This window comes from Cetorhinus maximus, chromosome 26, assembly GCF_964194155.1.
Source record: "Cetorhinus maximus chromosome 26, sCetMax3.hap1.1, whole genome shotgun sequence".
Lineage (NCBI taxonomy): Eukaryota > Metazoa > Chordata > Chondrichthyes > Lamniformes > Cetorhinidae > Cetorhinus > Cetorhinus maximus.
This window is the reverse complement of record NC_135904.1, coordinates 21,889,328-21,914,435: the sequence shown is the minus strand read 5'-3', so window position 1 is coordinate 21,914,435 and position 25,108 is coordinate 21,889,328. Positions and strand designations below refer to the sequence as shown.

The following is a 25,108-nucleotide window of genomic DNA, read 5'->3' as shown; positions in this document are numbered from 1 at the left end:
CCTGAAATTTTATGATTACAATAATGTCTAATTTGTCAGGAGGGTTTTCTTTCCTGTATTCAGATTTTCAAATACATGGTGCCAAAATCGGCCTTCCTGAAAACCTTGGGAACAATCCAGAGGTGGAAATGTGGCTTAAGAAATCCATGAAAAGTTTACAGAAGAACTAAGCAGAAAGCAAAACATTTGTCTCTACACTATATAGGTTTATGAGAATTAGCATACATCTCCAGGAATATAGTGAAAATGGAAAAGAGATATAGAACGTGACAAGAAATTTGGAGGAAAGAATCTGGAATCAGATATAAATAGGTACTCAGTACCAGTCTGCAATTAATACCAATCAAAATTATAAACTGAATGGCATACCCAAGATAGGTTCAAGACAACATGGAATACAGGTCGAGTTTCCTTTATCCATAAATCTGAAAACCAAAAACATCCAAAAACCGCACTTTTTTGAATCTCATCAACCTTTAGTGTGGGAAGCCTAGTTGTTTGTCTGTACGTTTATCTTGTGATTTTTGTGGTGAAATGTCAATTAGAAAATTTATTACAGGTACTCTATTTATTATTCAGTGATACAGCTTACTTTTTGAGCCATTTTATTGATTTTAGACTAAAGCTAGCCTATGTTTAGGCTATTGAAATGTAAGTTTATATGTGGTACCCGCAAACCGAAATTATCTGAAATCCAAAATGTAAATCAGCCCAGGGCTTTCAGATAAAGAATATTCGACCTGTAGTAAATGACTAGACAAAATGTACAGTAATGCTAAATGATTTGATTATATTAAAATATATGTTTGCACAAAGCAAAATATATTGGTCCAAGAATTCAAATGGTTAACATAGGAAACACAGGATACCTAAGATCTCACCCCCAGAGTAAATGGATCTAACTAATCAAAAAGGTTGAAACAGCACACATTAATTCTAATATTGAGCAGAGAGTCTCCTTAAAAATGTAGGACTCTTCTGATTCACATCTATGATCCTAAAAGAAATACAGGGGATTTATTACAGAGGAATTACATCGGAAAGTAAGGACAGACTCCCAATAATTTTCTGCTCAGGAAAAGTGAGCGCAGTACAGACTCATTGCCCACTATGCACTCCCAGTGGGCGATGCTCCATGTCAGGTGCGTGTTACCTGAAATTTCATAGAGATAGATACTTTTCAAGAGCAGAGGTGATGGAGTATAATGTGCTAAATTATATGAACATTTATGGCACTAAATTATATTGGTATGTGAGCAAGCTAATAGAAGATCTGTATATTATAAAGATGTACTGCACATCTAAAATGCAAATATAAAAATATTATTTTTAAGTGTACTTTTATGCATTCTGGAGGCTATAAGTGTTTACTGTAGCAAGAGATAATACCTGCTGGTCACAAGTTTCAGCTCTCCCAGAATTAACCCTGAGCCTCCTCCAAAAGAATAGGGTTCTGAATTAGAAATGGTACTCCATTGCTCCTTTCTTAAGTTTCAGCAGGAAGCCTCTACCATTGGTACTTATAAGCTGGGACACATGAAGCACGTATCACAATCAGTAGTCAGATAAGACTGAATATATTCAATCACACACTAGTACAGCTTACACATAGTAATAACTTATAAGCTTAGTAGGATTGTGTTTTTTGTTATTACCACTTAGCAGAAAATCAGCTAACCATAGCAGTGAAAACAAGATCCCGCCCAAAAAAAAATTCTTTTTAAATATCTTGGCCCCAATATAAACATTTTCTTTGTTAGAGATGGGTTTACTGTTGATGGGTTGATCAAGAAACTCAAAACGATGGTTGTAAAGCTGTTTCAAAACCAAGTAGTTAAAAAACCAGTGAAAAAGTTATTTCAAAACTACAGAATTTATTATTTTTTTTACAGTAATCATATCTGGCCTTGCAGCTATCCAGTAAGAGAGATTTGTACACACGTAAAATATTTTAGGACCCTTCCTGGTTAATATATTTGGAAGCACATACAAACTCACAACACATGGCTGTTTCTTAAACGAACACTGAGTTAAGCCATCAACTGATCAACTGATTTTAATATTGTAATTTGCCTACAATTGTTCACAATGTCAAATGGAAAAAGGTATGTAGCTGCAGCAATGTAACTGAATTCAAATTAAAAGCATAACCCATCTCTTTACCCCCAGAAATCCCAATAGAATCTGTGCAAAATCATTCACAAGAGGGGGAAGGTAAGAATAAAAAAGGGCTAATTTTCACCACAGAATAAAATTACAATCTTCAAAATAAAGGAAATTCTGCACACCAATATTAATAATTTACACCTTATGGAATTTACGTTCACATGATAGCAAATTACAAACTTGCTAAGGAAGAAATGAGACTTGCAATCTCATGCACATACACCAGTACACAAAGACTTAGTAAATACATTAAAGATCCTGCAAATTTAAGTCTCTTCTGTCATGCCAAACTATGTTTAGCATAACATACTTGCACAATAGAACTGCTTAGGAAGTTTTTGACCAGTACTTTGCAAATACAGATGGAAAGTTATTAGTATAACTACCTCTACTGTCTTATTATTCAAAGTCAAATGAGATGCAAATTGTTTGAAAAAATTGTCATCATTCTTAGGCATGTATCACAAACAGCAGTCAGATAAGTCTGAACATTTTCAAACACACAATTATACAGCTAAAACCCATTAATATTTTGGATCAAAAGGCATTGGGCCCAACTCAATTTCAACATTTGCCATGTGTCTTCCATTGGTACGGCCTGGCTTGTTCCATTTACGTTCCCTATGGTAATAAGCAGGCTGATGTTTCCTTTCATGTCTCTGGTATCTGGAGCCATCTGCATTTTTAGATGACTGCCTTCCATATGGTTTGTATTTACCAGCATCATAAAGTCGACTGCAAGAACAAAAGCAAAGCTCATTATTGCTTTTTCAGTAACAAACAAATTTTACTGCAGTCACTGCATGCTCAATTCTGTATTAGCATTTCTGCAAGATATATTTTATGTGCTTTCACTATTTTCCAAGCAGCAATATAATCTTGTATTTTTTTTATTTGTTCATGGAATGTGGGCTTTGATGGCTAGGCCAACATTTATTACCCATCCCTAATTGCCTTGTTCAGAGGGCATTTAAGAGTCAACCACATTGCTGTGGGTCTGGAGTTACATGTAGGCCAGTTCAGTTAAGGACAGTAGATTTCCTTCCCTAAAGGACATTAGTGAACCAGATGGGTTTTTATGACAATCGACAATGCTTTCATGCTTTGCTTTAATCATTAGACTTTTAATTCCAGATTTTTATTGAATTCAGAAACCAGAGCATTACCCTGGGTCTCTGGATTACCTGTCCAGTGACAATACCACCTCCCCTCTAATTTGAAAAACAGATTAATTTAATCAAAGGACCCTTTTGACATTTTTGCACTGAAGTATAGGCAAAGCAAGCATGACTATGCAGCCCAGCAGTTTTTGAAAATATATTCTAACACCCTATCACCAGGAAATATATATAAATTATGCTCCATTTTTAATTGAGCCAATGAGAGTTATTTTAATTTTCTCTCACACTGCAGGTGAGATCTAAATGAAATAAATATTGATACGATCAATCTATTTTTGACTGAATATGGCATTCCACAGCACAAGACTAATAATTTAGGTCCAAAATGACCATTACACTCAGAGATAGTACAAGGATAGTTTGCGTGGCAGATGAAAGATATTGCAGTTGGATTCTTTTAAGATTGTAGAGAGGGAGCTGACTCTGCATCTAAACCTTTAAGCAATTACCTTCCCCCAGGCATAATGGTTGTTTGGCAAAAATGAAAATATTTCACAATTTAGCACAGATATTAATTTGATATGATGGCAGTGAACTCAAACAAGAGAATGGCAGGCAAGTCTGTTCTACATGATGATTAAGTAGTTTATAGAATTATTTTTCAGTGTATAAGATGATCTTGACCCATGATCAGTCCAGTGAGTGAACAATCATGCATACAGACAATTCCATTCTGGTGGTTATAGATTGGCAAAGGAGATTTAGTTAATTAGAGCTTCTGAAGGTTAGTTATTGAGTGGCAAGCCCAAAATAGTTTATAATTATAGGTCAGTCAGCATTCAAGATATGGTATACTGTTGTCAGCTAAAGCAGAGTGGGTGGCACTGCACCATGTTGAGGGCTGATAGATGCTATAGTTTGGATCTAACCAGATTCTACATTTTAGTGTCATACAACAGTGTCAATAGCAATAATGATTTGAAACTTTGATTACAGGGTCTGATCTCACCATCAGCACCCAGTGCTAATAAGCAGTTGCTGGGTAATTTTGGTCTCAATCTTAGCACGTTCAGTGTTCAGCAGCTGGCCCAAACCAGTATGTGCTATCATTCATTAGTGCTTCACTAACCACTACAAGGACAGTAACTTGTTGGTATCTTTTTTGTCAATAACTCTACTTTATCTACATTGATTAATTTAGTTCACCAGGGTAATATTCCACTACCACTCTTGCTTGTCCAGTTTACAACTTTGTCACTGCCCTTGCCCCGACTTCCTGCTTTGCTCCTCAAGCCTCTCCTGCAGTTATACACCTGCTGCCTCTTCAGCATCAACACGTGTTGCTCCAAATTCAACCAATTTCTGACTGCAAAAGGAAAGCAAACCTCTAAGGGATCTAAAGGGAGCAAATAAACTGTATAACACTAACTCACAGTGGAGAATGAATGACACCAAGATCAAGTCACAACCACAGCCAAGAAAGACTGCACCAAATCCTGTCGCCATTTAAACATATTCCATAAAAGTAGGTCATTGTAAATCACAGCTGACACTAATCACTCAGATAACCAAAACTCCATATGGCAAATTATGAGCTATATTGTGCTCCAACATCTTAAAGCACTGCGCTCACCTGTAACCCTAGCTATTGCCTGCCCAATAATTCCAGACCACAACCTGCAAAAAATACAAGATTGACAGTCCATTCACAATCAACTTGCAGAAAGCTCTGGATCACAATCAACAGAACAGCCTCAAGATTACCATCCAATGGGCCCTAACTCCTGGTCACCCCATCAGCCTGCTTTTCAAATTTATTTAATGACTACCTTTGCTCCCAAAACCTCCAGTCAATGGACTTCCGTTACATTTCCAAAACAGAGTTCCCTAGTCTGCTCCCTTTAATGTCAACAAAATCCCAATGCAGCTTAAGCTCATGCTATATAAATGGTGCATTAAAACTGTTCTCTTTTACATTTCAAAACTCAAAAGCCTTTCAACAGAAAAATTTCCTTCAGCCCATATCATCCTGATCATGGAGCCACCTCTTTCCTCCTCTAGCTGTCCCTCATCAGCTATACTGTGGACATCTGCCTTCACTGTAGAGCAAGGATCTGCACAGAGCAGCATGTATCATAATAGCCACCTCGATGTTGAAAATATCAAAATCCACTGCCATGTACCAGACTTACTCATCTGCTTCTTAATACAGATTCTCATTTAACACGGTGGGTTGCAAAGAAAGTTCTCCCATCCCCACAAGGTTAATTCTGCTCTTTCTTTACAACGTCACCCCTCATGTCAAGATGAGAGATATATTTGTGGAAAAAAAATGAAGCGATTGCATCAATAGTGGTTTCCTCAAAGCCTAAGGCACATTGTCGTTGAAGAATAAGGAATCTGCATCTGATTGTGCAAGTTTCTAGTATGGACATTGGTTGCCCAAATTGCAAAGCATTTGCTCCCCACTGTTAATGATTCTTACACTGAGCAAATAAAATTCACTTAAGAAAAAAGTTTTTGAAGGCCAGGACATCACTAGATCAGAGATCTAGAGAGTCATGGTGCAGGGTTGCCAACTCGGCTGGACATATTCCGGGAGACGTCAGCAGAAATGATGTCACGGAAAGCTGGTGACATGGTGCAAGTGGGTGAATTCCTTCATTGGCCCAATTTCTCATCCACCTCATTTCCCTTGGCCGCTCTCCCAGATTAAGTTTTTTGACATTTATTTCCCTTTTTGGTTTCTCCTTTTTCTCCCCCGCAACAACCACCTTGGGCACTTTTAACTATTTAATTCTGGCTTCCAACACAAGTTATGTTCAACATTCCAAGAGTAGAAGAAAACAAGTAAAACAACACTTACACTGAGATAATAGTGCATCAAATTTGGCAATAACTGCAATTGAGGTGATGCTAAACTTTATAAAAGTCCTCTGACTATCCTCCCAATGCAGTGATATGAATAATTTAACCAGCGTCTTTAACTGGCTGACAGGTCTCAGCATGGATACAGAAAGCTCCATCCTTCTCGCTCACCTCCGACAGATCTACTCAAACTGAGATGTGTTTGAAATGTCAATATTTAACTGTTTTAATCTCGCGCCAATACTTAAGGCACAAACTGCTAGAGTTGCGTGCTCCACCCTAATACCATTTGCAGAACCCAGAAGTGTTCAGCACACTAACCGAATCCGCAGTGCAACAGCGGCTCAGAACTGGTTCCACCTTGTTGGCCCAGCCTGGGTCTGTCCCTGTTGGTGAGCTTGCTCACTTTCGCTGTGTAACCTCAAATTTTGGGCACGTTTACCAATCAGAGATTTTCTAAGCATTGAGTGAGGTGAATTATATTGTTTCAGAAATGTGTATTTTTTCCAAGATAATGCAGGGAAACAATTCTATCAACTTGAACTTATGTTTATGTCATCAATTTGTTCATTTTTTTCCTGGCAACAAGAGCAAGGAGGGATCAAAGTGAACCCTTTGCCTTTTAAAATCTCCCGGATTGCTTTTAAAAGCCACAAATCCGGTAGACTCCCGGCCAGTCCAGGAGGGTTGGCAACCCTATTATAGAGCGAAAGATCTATTGCTGTGCCTGTGGTTTGCCAATGGGAAAAGAGGCTGAGAGAGTGACCTGGTATGTCTATTTTAATGACTATATTTTCTGCAAAAATCTTAGACTTATTTTTAAATTCCTATTATTACTTGAATGTAAACCACTTCTTGCACACATTATAGAACTTCAAAAATAACAGGAAATACTGGAAAACACTCACCAGATAAGTCAGTATCTGTGTAGAGAGAAAAATTGAATAGACGGGATGGCCTGAAATGTTAACTTGATTTTTCTCTCTCCATAGACACTGCCTGACCTGTTGAGAGAGATATTCAGCCAAGTCTTCAGGTCAACAACGGTTTGATGAAGGTCATTGACCTGAAATGTTAACTTGGTTTCTGTCTACAATAGATGTTGCCTAACATACCAAATATTTCCCAGCATTTTCTGACTTTATTTCAGATTTTCAGCATCTGCAGAATTTTATTTTTTAGAGCTTCTAACTTATTGCCTTGTTCTATTAGAGCCTTGTGAACTAAGAGGACAGTAACAAATACAGTTACAACCATGCTTTGGGCCATATGCAAATTGCAAGAGCAGGAGCAACTAAAATGTACGTCAGAAAATGTAAACATCGGACAAAAAAAAATGCACAGTCCTCACGTTCGCCCATGTGGTCCACCAGCAGTGATCACTAAACAGTGATTAGGAATGGGAACCCCGATTGACATATCCAAGAATGCTAAGACCAACTGCAGTGTTCATAAAGCTGCCCATGCTGAGATCAGCTAACTCAGCACAAATCTGGGACTGAACCTCTGACCTACCCAGTTTGCATGGCCGAAACAATCACTAGGTAAACTTACTGGGCCACTGGGGTACAAATCAAACCATTGTAAAACAAGCCTGATTCACATCCCATCAGATCAGACATTTTTATAGTTTTTTTAAAATTCGTGGGATCTGGGCATCACTGGCTAGGCAATCATTTATTGCCCACCCCTAATGGCCCTTGAGAAGGTGGTGGTGAGCTGCCTTCTTGAACCACTGCAGTCCATGTGATGTGGGTACACCCACAATGCTGTTAGAGAGGGAGTTCCAGGATTTTGACCCAGCAGCTGTGAAGTATCAGCCAACGCCTACACTAGAAGAATCTATCTTATCTGTTTAAAACTGCCATATGGATTAACGGAATTCATAAATGAGGAACAGTGTTTAGTAAATTTATTTCCAAGTACATCAAACATGTCTAACAAGTGGTACTCAACAGTTAACTATGAGATTTAAATCAACATCAAGTTCTCAATGGTTAGAATTGAGTAAATTCTTGAAAAAAATACAGAGATCCCAGAATAACGTTGACAATTACACTAAAAACACTAATTTCTATGTTAGCCTCTTAATTGCGTTGCTAGAATTCTTCATATCAAGCAAAAATAATTGTACCCTTTCAATCATGCCAGCAAAATAATTATAAAATCCTTACCCAGAAAAAAAAGGCAAACTTTGTTAAGATTTGATAAACTTACCTTGGGCCAAATCGATTGAAATAATTGTCACCAAAAAAGTGCTTATAGATGTATTCGTCTAGGTCATCAAATGGATCAATTTTGTCTTCTTGGCGCTCTGCAATATCTTCAAGGTAATCCTCAACATCATTGACAAAATCAGAGAATAACATTTGGTCATGTATAAAAAGGCCATTATGGAAGAATCGGTTTATAAATTTCTCCAGCTCACTCCAGCGTTGGAACTCAACCACCTCCTGTTGAAGGTAATTATGGAGAAGTTTATGGAAGTCCTCAACCTTGATGGGATCAAGGGCTTTATTAAAGAGGCTCAGCGATTCTTGACGGGCACATTCAAAGACACCAGAGCAACCCTTGGGGCTCCTGTAGTAGGTATGTTTTCCAAAATGATCATGTTCACTTGTACTCCTTTCAAAATTGAGAGGCTCCTTGGTGTACATTCTGTGAGGTTTCCTTGTATCACTGTACTGGAACTGCTCATGAGCCATTTCTCTGGGTTTATAATGACAGGAATCTTTGTATTCGTGAACATCATGCTGGTTTGTTCTACAAGGGTGTTCATTGTGGCGTTGCTGGAACCCTTGACGTCTGGTCTTTGCATCTTGCGCTTCTTCGCGTCTCTTATTTTTGTGAAATAAATTTTTTGCTGAGTTTTGGAAGTGTCGGAATGTGGATTTAACGGAATCAGAGAATTTCTTAAGGTTCTCCTTTACAGCTTCTTTTGCCAATTTAATTTTTTCTTTGTGATGACGCACAAACTCCTTAGTTGAGTTTTTCACAGCATCAAAACCATTCTTAAATGATCTTATAAAACTTTCTTTGGGTTGCTGTTTTTTACCCCTCTTGCCATAAAACCCCTGATTTGGCTGCCTGTCTTGCTTCTTTGAAGTTTTCTTAAATTCGGGATCATCCTTTTCTTCCTTAGCTTCAACATAAAGTCTTTCCCACAAGTCAGAGCGTTGCTGCTCAAAGTCCAATTTCTTCTCCAGTTCTGCAAGTCTAGATTGCAAACTTTCTGTATCTTTACCTTCTTGTGCTGTATCAGCTGAGGACTGAAGATGACTCAAAGAATCCAATTCCTTCCGCAGAGCATCAGTAATTTCCCTCTCTTTGTCCAATTCCTTTCTTAACATCTGAGCCTCAGTCACAAGGTTCCCCTTCTGTTGAAGAAAACTCTGTATCTGTTGCTTTTCCTCCTCCAGATGATCCTTTAGCTTCTGGTTTTCAGTGATGATTGTCTCTGCATCCATCCCCTTTCCTTCTAATGTCCTAATTTGTTCCCTCAACTTCCGAAGCTCATTTTGCAACAAGGATAGTGCTTTCTCTTCATGTTCCAGAGATTCCTTCATACGCTGGTTTTCTTTAGCAAGGGTTTGGTGACGTGACTCAACAGAAAGCTTCTCATCCACAGTCTGTTTTAAACGTGTTTCCAAGTTTTCTCCTTGTGACTAAACAAAGAAGAAATTTGTTAAATGTACATTTGTAAAATGTTACATTACCTTTACATAACACTTACAGTTTAATAACTAATCATATTGTAGAGCAACTCTGACCCAAGTTCTGATCTTTAATAAATTAAAATTTAGAATGCATTTGACGTAGACTACTTGGACTTCAGCAAGGCTTTTGGTAAGGTCCTGCATGGGAGACTGATAACAAAGGCAAGAACCCTAAGGCAAATTGGATCCAGAGTCGGCTGAGTGGCAGGAAGCAGAGGGTAATGGTCGAGGGGTGTTTTTGTTACTGGATGCCTGTATTCACTGGGGTTCCACAGGGATCGGTGTTGGGCCCCTTGCTGTTTGTGTAATATGTAAACGATTTAGACTTGAATGTAGGAGGGTTGATCAGTAAGTTCACGGATGACATGAAAATTAGTGGGGTGGTAAAAAGTGAGGAGGATAGCCTTAGATTACAGGAGGATGTAGACGGGCTGGTCAGATGGGCTGATCAGTGGCAAATGGAATTTAATCCGGATAAGTGTGAGGTGATGCACTTGGGCAGGACAAACAAGGCACTGGAATACATGATGAATGGTAGGACCCTGGGAAGTACCAAGGATCAGAGGGACCTTGGTGTGCATGTCCACTGGTCCCTTAAGGTAGTGGGACAGGTAGAAAAGATGGTTAAGAAGGTATATGGGATACTTGCCTTTATTAGCTGAGGCACAGAATATATGAGCAGGGAGGTTATGCTGGAACTGTATAAAACGCTGGTTAGGCCACAGCTAGAGTACAGTGTAGTTCTGGAATCCACATTATAGGAAGGATGTGATTGCACTAGATAGAATGCAGAGGAGATTTACCAGGATGTTGCCGGGGCTGGAGAGTTTTAGTTATGAGGAGAGATTGGATAGACTGGGGTTATTTTCCCTGGAGCAGAGGAGATTGATGAGGGACATGATTGAGGTGTATAAAATTATGAGGGGCATAGGTAGGGTAAACAGGAAGGAACTTTTCCCCTTGGTGGTGGAATCAATAATCAGAGGACATAGATTTAAGATAAGGGCAGGATGTTTAGTGGGGATATGAAGAAGAATTTTTTCACCCAGAGGGTGGTGGGAATCTGGAACTCACTGCCTGAAAAGGTGGTAGAGGCAGAAACCCTCATAACATTTAAGAAGTATTTGGATATGCACTTGTGATGCCAAGGCATACAAGGCTATGAGCCTAGTGCTGGAAAATGGGATTAGAATAGTTAAGTACTTGTTTGATTGGCGCAGACTCGATGGGCCGAAGGGCCCTTTTTTGTGCTGTAGATCTCTATGACTCTTTGACTCTAATGTCAATGTATGGAGGAGGCAGCACAGTAATGTCAGCATAAGGTACTTACTGCCTATGAGTACAATACGCTACACTTCAAAATATTTTCATTTAACATTATAAACTCTTAGTGAGCTGTCCTTCTGTAGTTGAGCCGATGTTTGACGCAGAACATTTGGTAAAAATCATGGTATTGTGAACCCTTGAAGCAGATGAAGAAACACATCTTACGTTTTATAGTAGCTGTTTCTTTACAAAAACTCATCTGCAGTAGCTTCAAGTTGGAGGATGCAACTTCCAGTTTGCCTGGAAATTCCAATCTCGCTGTTTTCTGTAGCAACTCTGGTCAATAGTGGAGAAGCACGAGCACTTGGCCGTAAACCAGAAGATAACTTAAAAGTGTAACAACCACTAATAAATTACTTTTCCAGAGGGATTTGGGGACATTTTGGAGTTATCAACCTGGCTACTTCCTAGAATTTAAAAAACTGGACAAAGACTTTAAAAAGACTGAAGCTATATCTGCCTGTAACCCTAAACAAAAGGAACTTTCTGGAAACATCCAAGAAGCTGACACCTCGTTTCTCTGAAGAGACGCTAACTACCCGTGGATGCAGAGATCAAATTCAAAGGAAGTTATACAAAGGCCACCTACATTTCCTAAGCTAGGCTTGGCCAATGGAGACTACTAGTCTGCTAGGACAAAGGACCCCACAATCTCCTTTCAAATTCTTAATGGTTGAAACATTAACAATCTCAAGAATCCAAAGGAATATATATAATTTGTCAAAGCCAGACAGGTGGAAGTCATGTGACATGACCCCCTACCTGGAGGAACCAGTTACACTGCTTACTGTCCTGCCATTCAGTCTAACATTTTCCCTGTCGCAAGCAGCAGCTCAGAAGGGCTCTATCCAGGTTTGAATTCCTGCACCCCCTCCCCCCCCCCCCCCCACAGACACTGTTTCTGCTGGAACATCTGAATTTCTGTACCAGCACCTACAAGACTTATTCATCTCTGCGTGCCTAGCCCATTACAGAAGTCACCTCTACTGGAAAAGTGAATTATGCAGCATCAGTCTTCAACCTGCTTACCTCTGTGAAGGAATACACCATTGGATTTTGATTCTGGACTCATATGAAACAAAAATTCTTTATTTTGTGGTCTTTGCTCTGTAAAGCTTTCTTTCTCTATCCCTCCTTTATTGTATGAATGCACTGGGGGCTATGAAGCAACACATCCCTCCAGCATTTTGAGTGTGTGCGAATAAACTAACCTTCTGAGTTTACCCTATCTCGAGTTTGTTGTGAGGTTATTAATAGAAATTGGATCACACCAAAGCTGAGGGGTTGGGAAATATGCCACCACTTATAAAGGGTGAAATCTAAATCAAAACACCTTTCTGTTTACGGATGGGTGGTGAGATGAGAAATCAGGGCTGTTTAAATAAAACCCCCACCTGTCCATAACAGGACAAACAGGTCACAAGATCAATCTGATTTGGTGAATTTCACAATGAATGGCACAAATGTCCGTTCATTCAGAAAGTGGTCTGTGGTATAAGGGTGAAGGATCTTACAGCACAACATTTGTAGAAGTGCAATTGATCTCCTTTTTGCTGTTAATGACACTGATTTGCAAATTCCTTTGAAAAGGGGCTTTGTCTTTCTGATTTTCCAAAGCTGACCTTGCCTCCTGATATCACCATATTGGTGCTACAGTTAAAATATTCTTTGAATTAGACAAAATAAAATTACAAAAATAAATATTTTAATAATAATGTGACCCAAGCAATTTCAGTTTTATATTTTGTAGATGTGAGAGAAAATAGAAGCATGTGAGACCAGGCAGGCCTGTTAAAGACAAATGTTGAATAGAGGTTGTGGAGGTTCGGGAAATAGTGACTGTGAAGAATCTAGTCTTCACAAACGAACACTGCAGTCAAATTCCATATTCAGTATGGCTCAAGATTCTAAAAGACAAGCAAACACTAACAAAGTATAGGCAAGAGACCAAATGACAGCCTACTGTACAGTAAACTTGTATAGTTTTGTTTTACGAAGAAAGTAAATTACAGATAAGTGTCCAAGAAGGCACAGATGGAATATATAAGAAAGGAAATAAAGATTAATTGGGTATATAATCTAAGAAGGCACAAGGATACTAAATGTCATCTAATTATTCATAAAAGAAGCAAGACATGAAAAGTACAGACTGGTTAACATACAAACTGTAATTGGGAAAATGCTGAAGAACATAATGGAGGATTATCCTTAGCCTACAGATCACAGGTGTTAGGAAGAAGCAATCATATGGATTCAGAAGCAATAGCGTACACAGTTTGTCAGAATTCTTTCAGAAGTAACCAAATAATGAATGACATTCATAAGAGGTTGGATTTTCTGGTCAGCGGCAAAGTGAATACTGAAGTTTTCAGACAGCAAACCAAGAAGTAAAAGTATTGTTTATCCTTCATTTTAATTACATTTTACCAAGAGTGAAATAAATGATTGAGACATACAAACAAGATTAGAAGCTGAAACATTGTAAGCTTTAAAATTTAAAAATGAGATTTTTTTTATGAAGAAACTTGACATTGCACAAATATAAAATTAGTTTTCTGGGCCAGAGAGGTTTTTCAGCAATAAATACAAACTTAGTACCTCATTAAACAAGATGTAACTTTCTCCATGGGTTTTGCAGTGAGGCAATGGCATAAAAAACCGTGGTATTGTCAGATCAGTGGTTTCTACATGATTGTATGTCTGGGTGGGCAGGGGGAGTGGGGGCTGGTCTTCAATAGTACACCCTATAGGAGAAGCATAGAATCACTGACAGCAACTTCCGGATTTCTGCTTTTAACTGCTTATGTGCAGACTCCAAAGGTTAGTCAGTTGCAAAGGGGTAATGATGGTGAAAGCCATCATTATTGCCACAGAATCCAGGCCAATATATATTATAATTTTCAGAAGGCATCAGATAAAATTGCACAGGTGAGACGTTTAGCGGTGATGCTCAAAAAAATGATAAATTAGTTAGCGGGTTGAAACTGGTTTGCGCAGTGAATGAACCAGAAGGTAATGATAACTGGGAGAAAAAGCTTTCTAGATGGTAGTAAACTGTGAAGCTCCACAAGGATCTGTACTAAGGCAAATGCTGCTTACACCATTCACGAGTGACTGAAAAAGAGAACCTCCTGCAATATTATTCCATTGTTTGATGATTCTAAGCTGAATAGGTAGGGGCTAATAGTTAAAATGATATGGAACAATTAAGCAGATGAACTAAGTAACTGCAGATGGGTTTTAATGTAGGTAAGTAAATATAAGGTGATACGTTCTGAATGGAAGCAGAGATAGTGTTTGCAATGGAGTATCCCTTAGAGAAAAAGAGGGAAAGGGGAAAAATCGTGGTACAAAGAGTAATCATTCAATAAGTTCCTAGTCTGTAACAATAAAGCTAAACAAAATAATAAAAGATCTATCTCTAGGACATCTGACTACAAGTCAAAAAGGTTACTTCAACCTTGTACTGATCAATGGTGAGGCCACATAGAATTTTGGGCACCCTACCTTCAAAAAGACATTGACTTGTTGAAGAAGATTCAAAGAAGAGCAACAAGGGTAATTCCAGGACTAAGTGCTCTAGGTCAGAGCTAAACTAAGACACGGTCCTGGAAGATCCCCTCCAAGTCACACACCATCCTGAATTGGAAATATATTGTAGTTCCTTCATTGATGCTCAGTCAAAATCCTGGAACTCCTTAACAGCACCGAGGCATGCCTACACACCAAGGATTGCAGAGGTTCACTGCCATCTACTCAGGGGCAATTAGGGATGGCAATAAATGCTGGCCTTGCCAATGATGTCCACATGTCATGAAGGATTTTTTTTTAAAAAGGCACAAGTCTTCCCTACACTGAGAGGAAAAATTGGTGCATTTCTAAACTGGCTATTAGATTTTGACTGCTGAGCTAGAGAACTGAGGTTTAAAAACAGAGACACTAGAGAGTTATTAGTAATTCCCCCACCCCCAAAGTAATGGCTATGTGGAACAGACTCAAAGGAAAAGCACCTGAGGCTGAGATAATTATCTGGTAATTGGGTCAGGCATGCATCTTTTGAAGAGGAGATTGAAGGGCAGCTGTTTTGAAAGGCAGAGGAATAGTACTCAGTGCCTGAATCATTTAGCGTAGGGGTCAGGAAGGGGAGCTGAGTGGTCAAGAGTTTAGAAAAAATGGGGTCAAGGAAGCAGGAAGTGGATCTCCTTGACAAGATGAGCTTGGAAAGACCATGAGAGGTGATAGGAGAAAGACAGGAAGATGCATGATCGGGGCCAGATCCAAGGAGGGAGGTTCAGCTTGGTGGGCGAGGGAAAGGGAGGAAGCAGTAGAAGTAGTTGAACAGATGGTCTCAATGTTAGTATCAAAATAAGTCCATGAGTTCCTTGCACTTATTGTTGGAGGGGAGAATGAAGGTAGCAGGAGGATTTAAATAGATGGTTGCTAGTAGTGAAAAGAAGCCAGGGTTATTTTCTCTCTCCAGCATGAGCCTGGAACACTGGATATTTTTGGCAGATAAAAGTGAGGCCTTCAATAAGAGGTATTTAATTTGACCAATCAGTTCTGCTGATGGATGGCAAAACTTGGTGGGAAGATGGAGGCTGGTTATATCAGGAGGAATAATGCAGGTGAAAAACAGTAAAGCTTCATTGAGGAAAAGGGCATCCAAAATGTGGGTAAGGGAGTGGTTAAGTAATTCAACAGTTGCTGAAATATTGTAGTAAAAGGAAGGCCAAAGGCTAGACAGTTGAGAGACTAAAAATGCAATTGTAACATGGGAGAATTTTTTAATTCAGTGTTGAACAGAGAAGTGGGAGTGAAAAAGTGTGAAGAGATGTGGATGACAAGAGACACAAGGAGATGATCAGAGATAGTCCATCTGTGATCAAGACGCTAGAAGTAGAGGTTATGAGAGATGTCATGGTCCAGGTCAAGGAAAGTGGTAGCAGGTTTAATATGGAGGGAGATTTGGTAAGATAGGGTGACAGTGAAATAAGGAGAGAGGGCAAAATAAATTGAATTGGAAACTGATATCACTGAGCTTGGACTCCAGCATCTGAAAGAGATAAGGAGGGAAAATATCTTGCAAAGAAACTTGAAATGCAGCAGAGAACAAGGATTTTAAATAGGAGGGAAGAGGGTTGGAACAGTAAAGGTGCTCGAAGGAGAAGTGCCAGGAGTAGAGGAAGAAACCAAGGTACGATTTGGTGATGAGGGCCTCAACAGCACCACAGCAGAATGGGAAGATGGTGAAAATTATAATCTTGTGGGAAGGTAAATATGCTGCAACATCAGAAATTTATTGCAGAACAAGATACGTTTGGAATGAAGACTAAATTCTAACTCCTTACAGTCAACCCAAAGACCAATGAAACTACGTGGCAACTGAAAAATTAATTTAAAATTCTTCACTGCCAAAGAACAACACCACAAACATAATAATTTAATGCTTATCCTAAAATTATTTCATTTTCCTCCTTTCTTCAAGTCTCCAAGGACCAGTAATTGTACATGCTCTGAAGTTAACGATTAATAGCTATCCCACATATCAAAACGTTTGCAGTCATTGCACACCATTACGATTGCCAAAAAGTGTTGGAACCCAAGACCAGCACTTCCAGACAATCTCATTTAAGGAATTCTGAAAGCAAGCACAGAAGGCATCTCATCATTACAAAGGAGGATATATACATGATAAATTATGCAGGCAAATGTAGCCATTCATTTTATTTAAATGTCAGGTTGCAGAAAGAAGCTGACAAATATAATTTTAAAGATCTATCCTTGGAGTATTCCCTTAATTCTGCTAATTCCCTATTCACTGGTACATGAGAGATTGAAAATGACTTAATAATGGTAGTAAGGTCGCAATTTACACAAAGTACTTTAAAAATGCATACACTTACTGGGTAATTGCACATCAGCACAGCCCTCAGGCATCTGGCACTTATCAAAACTGCTAAGTGAAAAATGCTACATTGCACTTTGCTAGGGGAAAACAACAATCTGTGAATATGTTTGCACACATATGCAGATAAAATAAACTATATGCCATGCATGATGCAAGCCATAAAGGTTGAAACGGGCTGTGCAGACACCAAGGAGCAGTGAGAGAATGAGAAGCAATTGTGCAAATAAAAACATTCCAGAAGCCACCCAGATGGACTGATGGGCAGGAGATTGGGAGGGCAGAGAAGGAGACAAAAGGACAAGAGAAACATGAAGTAACTACAGTTTGCCGAGATAATCTGCTTATTTCAACTTAGTTTTTGTTGCGGATTCTGTGGGGGACTTGTCGAACTTTGTGGGCTTGTTTATGGAGGTCTTTCTGATTGATACTATTAACTCTTTTCTGGGATTTTTTAGATAGGTGGTGTGGACTTTTTATGATGGATGGTGATTGCTTTCTTTTTCTTGATGGATGTTGCAATTGTTTTCCTATTTGTTTTGTCAAATATTGTGAGCCCTTTCTTGTCTTTTTAGCAGACATTGTTGGCTCTTTTCTGGGGTTCTTTGGGCAAATGTGGGCATTTTTGGCAGACATGGGCTGCTTTCTCTTTTTTGGTGGATGTTGTAGGCTTTTTCCTGCTTTAGTTTGGATTTTGGGGGCTTTGTTCTGGGTTTCTTTGTGGTAAATATGGTGTGCTGTGTTCTGTTTTTTTGTGTGATAAGCACTGTGGGCTTTTTTGCAGGTGTCTTTGGGCAGATACGGGCTTTTTTTGCTAGGCACAGGCTGCTTTCTCTTTTGTCGGTGCATATTGTAGGGTTTTTTCTGCGATTTTGTGCTGACATTGCAGATTCTTTGATTAGCCTTGTGGGTTTTTTTATGAGAGGGTTTTTGGAAGACTTTCTGGTCTTTTCTATTTTTATGCAGAAGACGCTGTGAGCTCTTTTTTGTAGCCTTATTTGTGGGGTTTTGGGGACACATGCCAGATCTCACGGCACATTTGGTGTGCTTTTTCTTTTTTTTGTTGAAAGTCGAAGGTCTTTTTCTGTTTTTTTGGTGGATAGCGTGGGTTCTTTGGAAATTCTGGTGAATGCTATGAGATTTTTTCTCTATATTTTGGCAGGGGTTATGGGTTCTTTTCTTTTTAGGAAAACTTGCAATTTTTCTTCTGGATATTTTCCGGTGGACATTATGAGTCTGTTTTCTCTGCTTGTGGAACCGGCTCTTTCTTAGATTGATCTCCCATGGTTCCAGATGACAAAATACAAGCCTGCCCTTATTGTCTTTCTTCCTTATATTTTTCTCCCTTGCCAGAACTCTCCCTTCTAAATACTGTGGGTCCCCCCTCCCAAATTTCCGCTTCCACTCCTGTGGCTTCATAGTTGTATTTCTTTCTCTCTCTGTTCCCAAGTCTTTTTTCTGACTCCACAGTTGGAACTGTTGGTGGTGTCCTGGGCTCGAATTCCTCTGGAAACATACGACCTGCGAGATCAGGCCAATTTTAAGAAAAAGAAAACAAAAACAGAGGAGAGTAAGGAAGCTTAAATTTAAAGAGTGCCAGATACAAATTAAAAAGTTAAAATAATTCCAATATACCAAAAAAGCTTTGGCTCATTTCATTAAAATGGTATGTTTTAAGAATGCATTGTACAGACATCTATTGCAATGCAATACATATTTTGAACAGGGTGTAATTTAAAGTGAACAGATGGATGGTGTAGCAGGTTGATTTCCTTCTAATTGGTACAAATTAGAAAATAAACACAGGAGAAGGAAGGATCAAGCATTTCAAACAGAAAATAGATTGAATATCTGTCTAATAATTCCTGATTAGTGATTCCTGGAAACAAGTGCTAATTCACTCGCTCATGCTATATCATTCATGAGTCTTATTCCTGAGCTAGTTAATTTCACTCAAACTAATTAATGTTTCTGTATCTGAACAATAATAGCATAAAACTAAATTTGTGTAGGTTTAATAGTTTGAAGGCTTCAGAGCTCAACAAGCAAACACGGTCAGATCAGGTATTTGAATCATAATAGTTGAATATAAGTCACTAATTTGAAGCACACTTACATGACTATTTGTACTATATTGAGCATGGTCACATAAATATCCAACAGCAGTCGAGTTACCTGAAGCTCAGCTTGCTTTTCTTTGAGTTGCTCATTCTCTTTTTTCATTTTATCCATAAGTTCTGTCAGTGTAACCAATATGTCCGGTTTTTCCTTTATATCTTCCAAAAGTTCCTCAGTTCCAGCCTAATTTTTAACATGGCAGCTATCAGTGATATATATGGCTGCTGCACATACCACTTTTTATATTTTTGTATGAAATCATTGGTACTTTAGCTGAATCAAGATGATGATTACTTCCCCTAACCTTAACCACCCACCCTTCCCTTCTGAATGCATTGACTGTTTGCTGTGCTGGTTATATGATACTGCTCACCTCTGTTTCCTTTTAGTGGCCATTACATATGAATGAGCTTCAACAGTAAATATCGACAAGCTACTTACCACAAAGGACATCACTGCTCAGCCTGATTCAGTCTTGATTGAACATCCAACAGCATGCACTTCCAGCAGGGATTGCTGAACAGTGAACAAGTGGAAATTCTGAGCATTTTAAAAAATATTTGTTCATGAGATGTCGCTGGCAAGGTCAACACCTTGAGAAGGTGGTGGTGAGCCACTTTCTTGAACTGCTGCAGTCCGTGTGGTGTAGGTACACCCACAGTGCTGTTAGAAAGGGAGTTCCAGGACTTTGGCCCAGTGACACTGAAGGGATGGCGATATATTTCCAACTTTGGACGTGTGTGACTTGGAGGGGGACCTGCAGGTGATGGTGTTCCCATGCGCGTGCTGCCCTTGTTCTTCTAGGTGGTAGAGGTTGTGGGTTTGGAAGGTGTGTGAAAAGAGCCTAGGCGAGTTGTTGCAATACATCTTGAATCTTCCCCTAACCATATGATACTGGACAGAAAAATTCCTACTGCTGTGTCATAAGACTAGGTCACTTAGGACAGGTGTGAGTTTGAACCAAAGACCTTCTGGTCTTTATGGCATAGCTACTCACTGGTTCTTCATCAGGAAAGGTGTGGAGTCCATTCTAACTCTGATGGAACTGAAGCTCAATTAGATAAATATTTTTTACAAATAAAACATCATATCTATTCATATTGAGATAAAATGTTAACCAGGTTAATTCAAAAAGATCTAACTATACTGCTCTCTTAATTAATGGCCATTAAGGATAAAATACTTGACCCTCTTTGGCACTAAGCAACATTGCAATAGGAGGAACTGAGAAATGTTAAAAAATCCAGAGGATTTTGTATTATTTGGTACTCATCGCCAAAAAATTTTACTCTTTAATTACTTCCTAGTTATATTTGTTGTTGCTGCAAATCCTGTCCAGCCATTTTATGAAATGATTTGTTATTAGTTATTGCTGGACTCCATTACAACCAATGAGAAATGTCACTAAAACCAATAAGAAATATTTAGAAAATTTATGGAACATTCCAGTCACATTCTTAAAAAAGTAGCAGACTTTGTTTTAGCATTTCTCACAAAGAAGAAATAGTAAAGAATTTTGTGTTCTTTAGTGCTTTTGGGACTAGAACATATAAAATTGATGTACCTCTTTATTGGTTGAATCTCCTCTCAAGTGCTGATTCTAATTTGCACCGGTACAAACTAGACTTAGTTGACTGATCAGTCAGATATTGGGAAAGTCAAAAGGGTCTGACAGTACTGATGGAATAATCGCCAGGCATACTGGAATGTTACTTTAGCTTTTTGGAGTTGGCCAACTGGTCGTGAGGTATTAAGTCAGCTACTTCACTGAATTTATTGGTATGGCTGGAGCCGGCAGTTCAGGGTAAGTTATTTTAAGTAAAATGATCGACGTGGTACACCATCAAGTGGCAGAATGTATGCTTTGTTCTGGAAAGAAAAATATCTGCAGAAATTGCTAAAATCAAATCCTGCTGAAGATCAACTTTGTTTTGATAGAGAAAAGTCCAAATGGAATTGGGCAACACTGCTTCATAAATTTCTTAGCAAGGCCACTGTAAAGCGCTGGCTTTGTTTTTAAATCACGGAATCTGCAAAAACATATTGTTGCTCCACTCCCTAACGCAATCTATACTGTATTCTTTGGGCAGGAATTTCTGACCTCGATAGTTTTGTGGCTAGAGGAGTGAGAATGCGAAAGGAAGAGTAACAAGCATGAACTGAGGAAAAATGCAAAAATGCCAGAATCAAAAAGAGAGAGCTGGGAAAAAGGTGCCAATATAAATTGGGGCAGTGGGGAGGAGATGAAAAGAAGAGTGCCAAGATGAACTGATGCAGGCAGTGGAGTGCTGTACTGGCATGAACTGTGGATGAGTAGATGAAAAATTTGGCTACATGATCTAGCTAGGAAGGGAGGGGGATTAATAAAACAATTTAAGAGTCGGGAACAGGGGAAGAGAGTATCCACACCTCTGCACATTATTCCGCATGTGAAAAGTGAATGAAAATCCTTGCAATTGTTTGCCACAATTTTTCAATGGCTCTGCTTGTGAATCTTATTGCCAAAACACATTCTGACACCTTTCTGAAAATTGAGCAACAGTAAAGCCATGTAACAATGCAAAGCACTTTTTATTCTTACTAAGTAGTAATATCAGAAACTGCAGAGCATCAGAGTTTTATTCTCCCAACCACAACTACTGTGCCAAACAATCTACTTCTCGACAAACGGTATAAAATACTCATTCAACTAAAACATCGCATCAATATTTTGCTGTTTTATTGAGGCTTTATTGTAATGAAGATTTTATTTTTTTCCAGCTGGAGTGAGGGTTAAACACAGGACAGCATTAATACCTGTAGGCCTGTAATTACTTTCTGGCATTTACTTACCTGATCCTTTTGACACTGAAAAAGATCATCTTTAACATCATTCAACTCATCTTCATGAATTTTCTTCACCATTTTCTGTTGTTCCTGTATTTGGGTCGTTCCTGCAATCAGTCAAAAGAAAACACACCATGGTACTATCAAAAAGACAGACTTTTGGATTTTCCTTTATCACTGCATTAAAAGCTGATTACTTGATAAAAATGAAAGATCCATCATTCACAAGTAGCACATGCAAATGACGATGATGCTGATTTGTGAAATAAATTCAATAATGTAACATGATTGGTACAAATAAAACTGAGGGACAAATCTTTGCCAAGTTTTTTTTTCATATAAATCCGGTGATTGTTCTCTCATTGGGTGTAGTTTGTCCCGTCAGGTCACTGCAATTTTATATAATTATATTTAAGCTTGCATTCACTGTCTTATCTTCCTTTCAAATCCCAATGATTAATATCATCTCCAAATAAAACATGAATGTGCACAGAATGAAGTAAATTATACATGTTGCATTGTAACAAATAATTATTTTGATGAATTCAGCATGTAGATAGATTTCCCAAGAATAGTAGAATTTTGAGTCTTCACTGTTACATACTGCAGATACAAAATAAAATAATAATCCAGTAGTAATGAGCTCGCAGACATTAAGTTACAAACTCAAATTGCACTAAATTATCTTTGAGATTACCCACTTGTTTTATCCAATTCTCTCTCTTTATGCTATGTAGAGTATTATATTGCAACAGTGTGCTCCACTTCAATTATTCCCTCCCAAAGATGAGCAACGTCTTAAACTGCACAGGGCAAAGTCCAACACAAACCTCTCCATTGTAGCTCAACTAGCAAGTCAATGGTTCAGGATTTCTGCAAATCAGATAAATATTTTGTTCCACTTTTGCCTGACAATTAAAAAATTACATTTTTTTTTAAAAGCATAGCTTTATGTAATTTTTTCCTGATGCAAATGATTCCCTTATTTCTTCAAGTCCACCCAGATTCACACCTCTGCTACCAAATATGCAGGCAGGCCACATTTCCCCTTTTTCCTGCCACTATGAGATAATACCCAGTTGGCAACTTCCCCATCCCTGCTTCTATTCTTTTGAGCATTGAACTTTGGTATTACAGTTCTTAGCCCTGGCATGGCATCTTTAATTTATGCTTATTAAAGTAGCCAGTATGTGTTTTAAACATTCTTGTATTGCTAAAAGAGGCCTGTTTTTAAATGTTTGCTGATAGTTACTTTGTTTCAAAAGCAATTCATTATGTGAAGCATTCTATTTTAACATGATAAGGCATCAGAAAAATGCAACAGTAATTATTTTACATACATATCTCAGTGCCCATATTTATTTAAAACATTTGCCTCAAGTTTTGAACAAGTTGCCCAAGCATCCAAAAAAGTTATCTTGTTAATAACTAATGAGCAACCAATTTAACATTGTGTACATATGGAGCCCCAGTTCAATACAAATACTGCACAGCTGAGGTTCACTCATATTAGCAGTTGGAGGAAAATATTCCTCAGTGGACTGGTCTCAACTAAACTGTCATCTCATTGCGAGACACACACACAAAAATAAATTTTTGCAACCGCTGCACACTAGACATGCAGTCAAATCATATTCCAGGGAGCGGGGGTGGGGGGTGGGATATGGCAAGAAATAAGAGGGGAGCCACAGCATGTAGTGGCTCCATCAGAAAAGCTGACCCAAAATTAATTTAATTACAAGTAATATTGATTTGAGATGCACAATGTGGATTTAAACCCCAAACTGATCTCTAAAGAACAGCATAAAACAGAATATGAAATTTTATTCAGTCACATCCCCATGATTTAGGTTTCTACTTCTGATAATGTTTTGTAATACTCTTTGAAGATTTAGAGAGGAAAATCCTTCACTCTAATAAATGCACTTATGGCCAACAATGAAACGTGACTTCCACAAGTCAAACAAGTAACTCAAGAATTCTAATGACAAGTAAGTTAATAATCTTTCTTGCAACTGGGATCAGAGAGTTGTGACTGGCAGTTCTGCTGATGCTTAGTGGGTAAAGGCACCACCTAATGAAGAGCTCTGCTACATAGCCCAGAAGATCCCAGGTGTGATTTCTGGTGTATGGAGTTAGCAAATCTCAGTCAGGATGGAGTGCTTGATCTGGCCTCAGTGTTGAGAGACTGGCAAAGATAGATCAGCTATCGATTTCTTTCCAGCAAACAGTGCAGGAAAGAGCCCGTGCAAGGATATCACATGAGAACAGGATCAGACTTAGCTTTGTGGTCCCACATTGAAAAACCTGACCATGCTCACCATCCAGGATTATACAGTAAAATTGGCTACTTAGTTGTGGTAACAGAGCAACCAGCAGCCATTGGGTAGGATCATGAGGGAAAAAACAAAAAAAAACCAAGAAAGCAGAAAGCTATAAACAATGGCTACGTAATTTAGGAATATTGCAGGTAAATTAATTTGAAACACATCAAATTGATTCATTTTTCTAATTTGCTACTACTCTGAAGTATACCATGTTACAAAGCACATTACTTTTAAAATAATTTTCATGTTCTTTTTAAGAAAAAGTGCCCTCTATTGGAAATAGTTCAGTAATACTGCTAAATGGCTGTGGGAACTAGAATTATTCTTCTTCTTGCTAGTCACATTAGACTGCACTGTAAAACAAACTCTGGTGGGACAGAGGGGGAAGAACAGTTAGCACAATGAGAGACATTAGTTTTATTCATGCATGATCTGGTAGCATAGAAGCCTCCTCTCTCTATTAATTGTAATGCTCCTATACAATAATGAACTGGGCAACCTCAAGTCAGCTTCTAGCAAGCATGGTTCACATATCAAAAAGTGACCCATTTTTCATACATTGCAGAAAGTTAAAAAGTGCACACCAATGTGTGTATGAAGTCTGCCGTGAATTATGAGAGAGTTAATGCAATTTGATGGACTATAGTAGAAACATGAAATGAATACAGCTACACTACGGAGAGATACCCATCACCAAGGAGAAAATAAACGTGCAAGTGAAAGATCGAGTGCCAG

The 25,108-nt window shown here is 38.5% G+C and overlaps 1 protein-coding gene across 5 annotated transcripts in view; it reads right to left on the bottom strand.

Annotated features, from left to right (window-relative positions):
• Positions 1-1,854: 1,854 nt before the first annotated feature.
• Positions 1,855-25,108, bottom strand: part of ccpg1 (cell cycle progression 1) — a 47,996-nt gene continuing 24,742 nt past the window's right edge. For 2 of the 5 annotated variants that reach the window (XM_078530347.1, XM_078530348.1), the window contains 4 exons: positions 22,053-22,153; positions 19,278-19,403; positions 8,373-9,820; positions 1,855-2,901 (listed from right to left, as the gene is read on the bottom strand). In XM_078530347.1, coding sequence (XP_078386473.1) covers positions 2,691-2,901; positions 8,373-9,820; positions 19,278-19,403; positions 22,053-22,153 — 1,886 coding nt within the window. In that variant the 3' untranslated portion in view covers positions 1,855-2,690. Of the gene's footprint in view, positions 2,902-8,372; positions 9,821-16,897; positions 18,624-19,277; positions 19,404-22,052; positions 22,154-25,108 lie in introns of those variants that run through there. The other 3 variants (XM_078530349.1, XM_078530350.1, XM_078530351.1) reach the window with 2 other exon arrangements.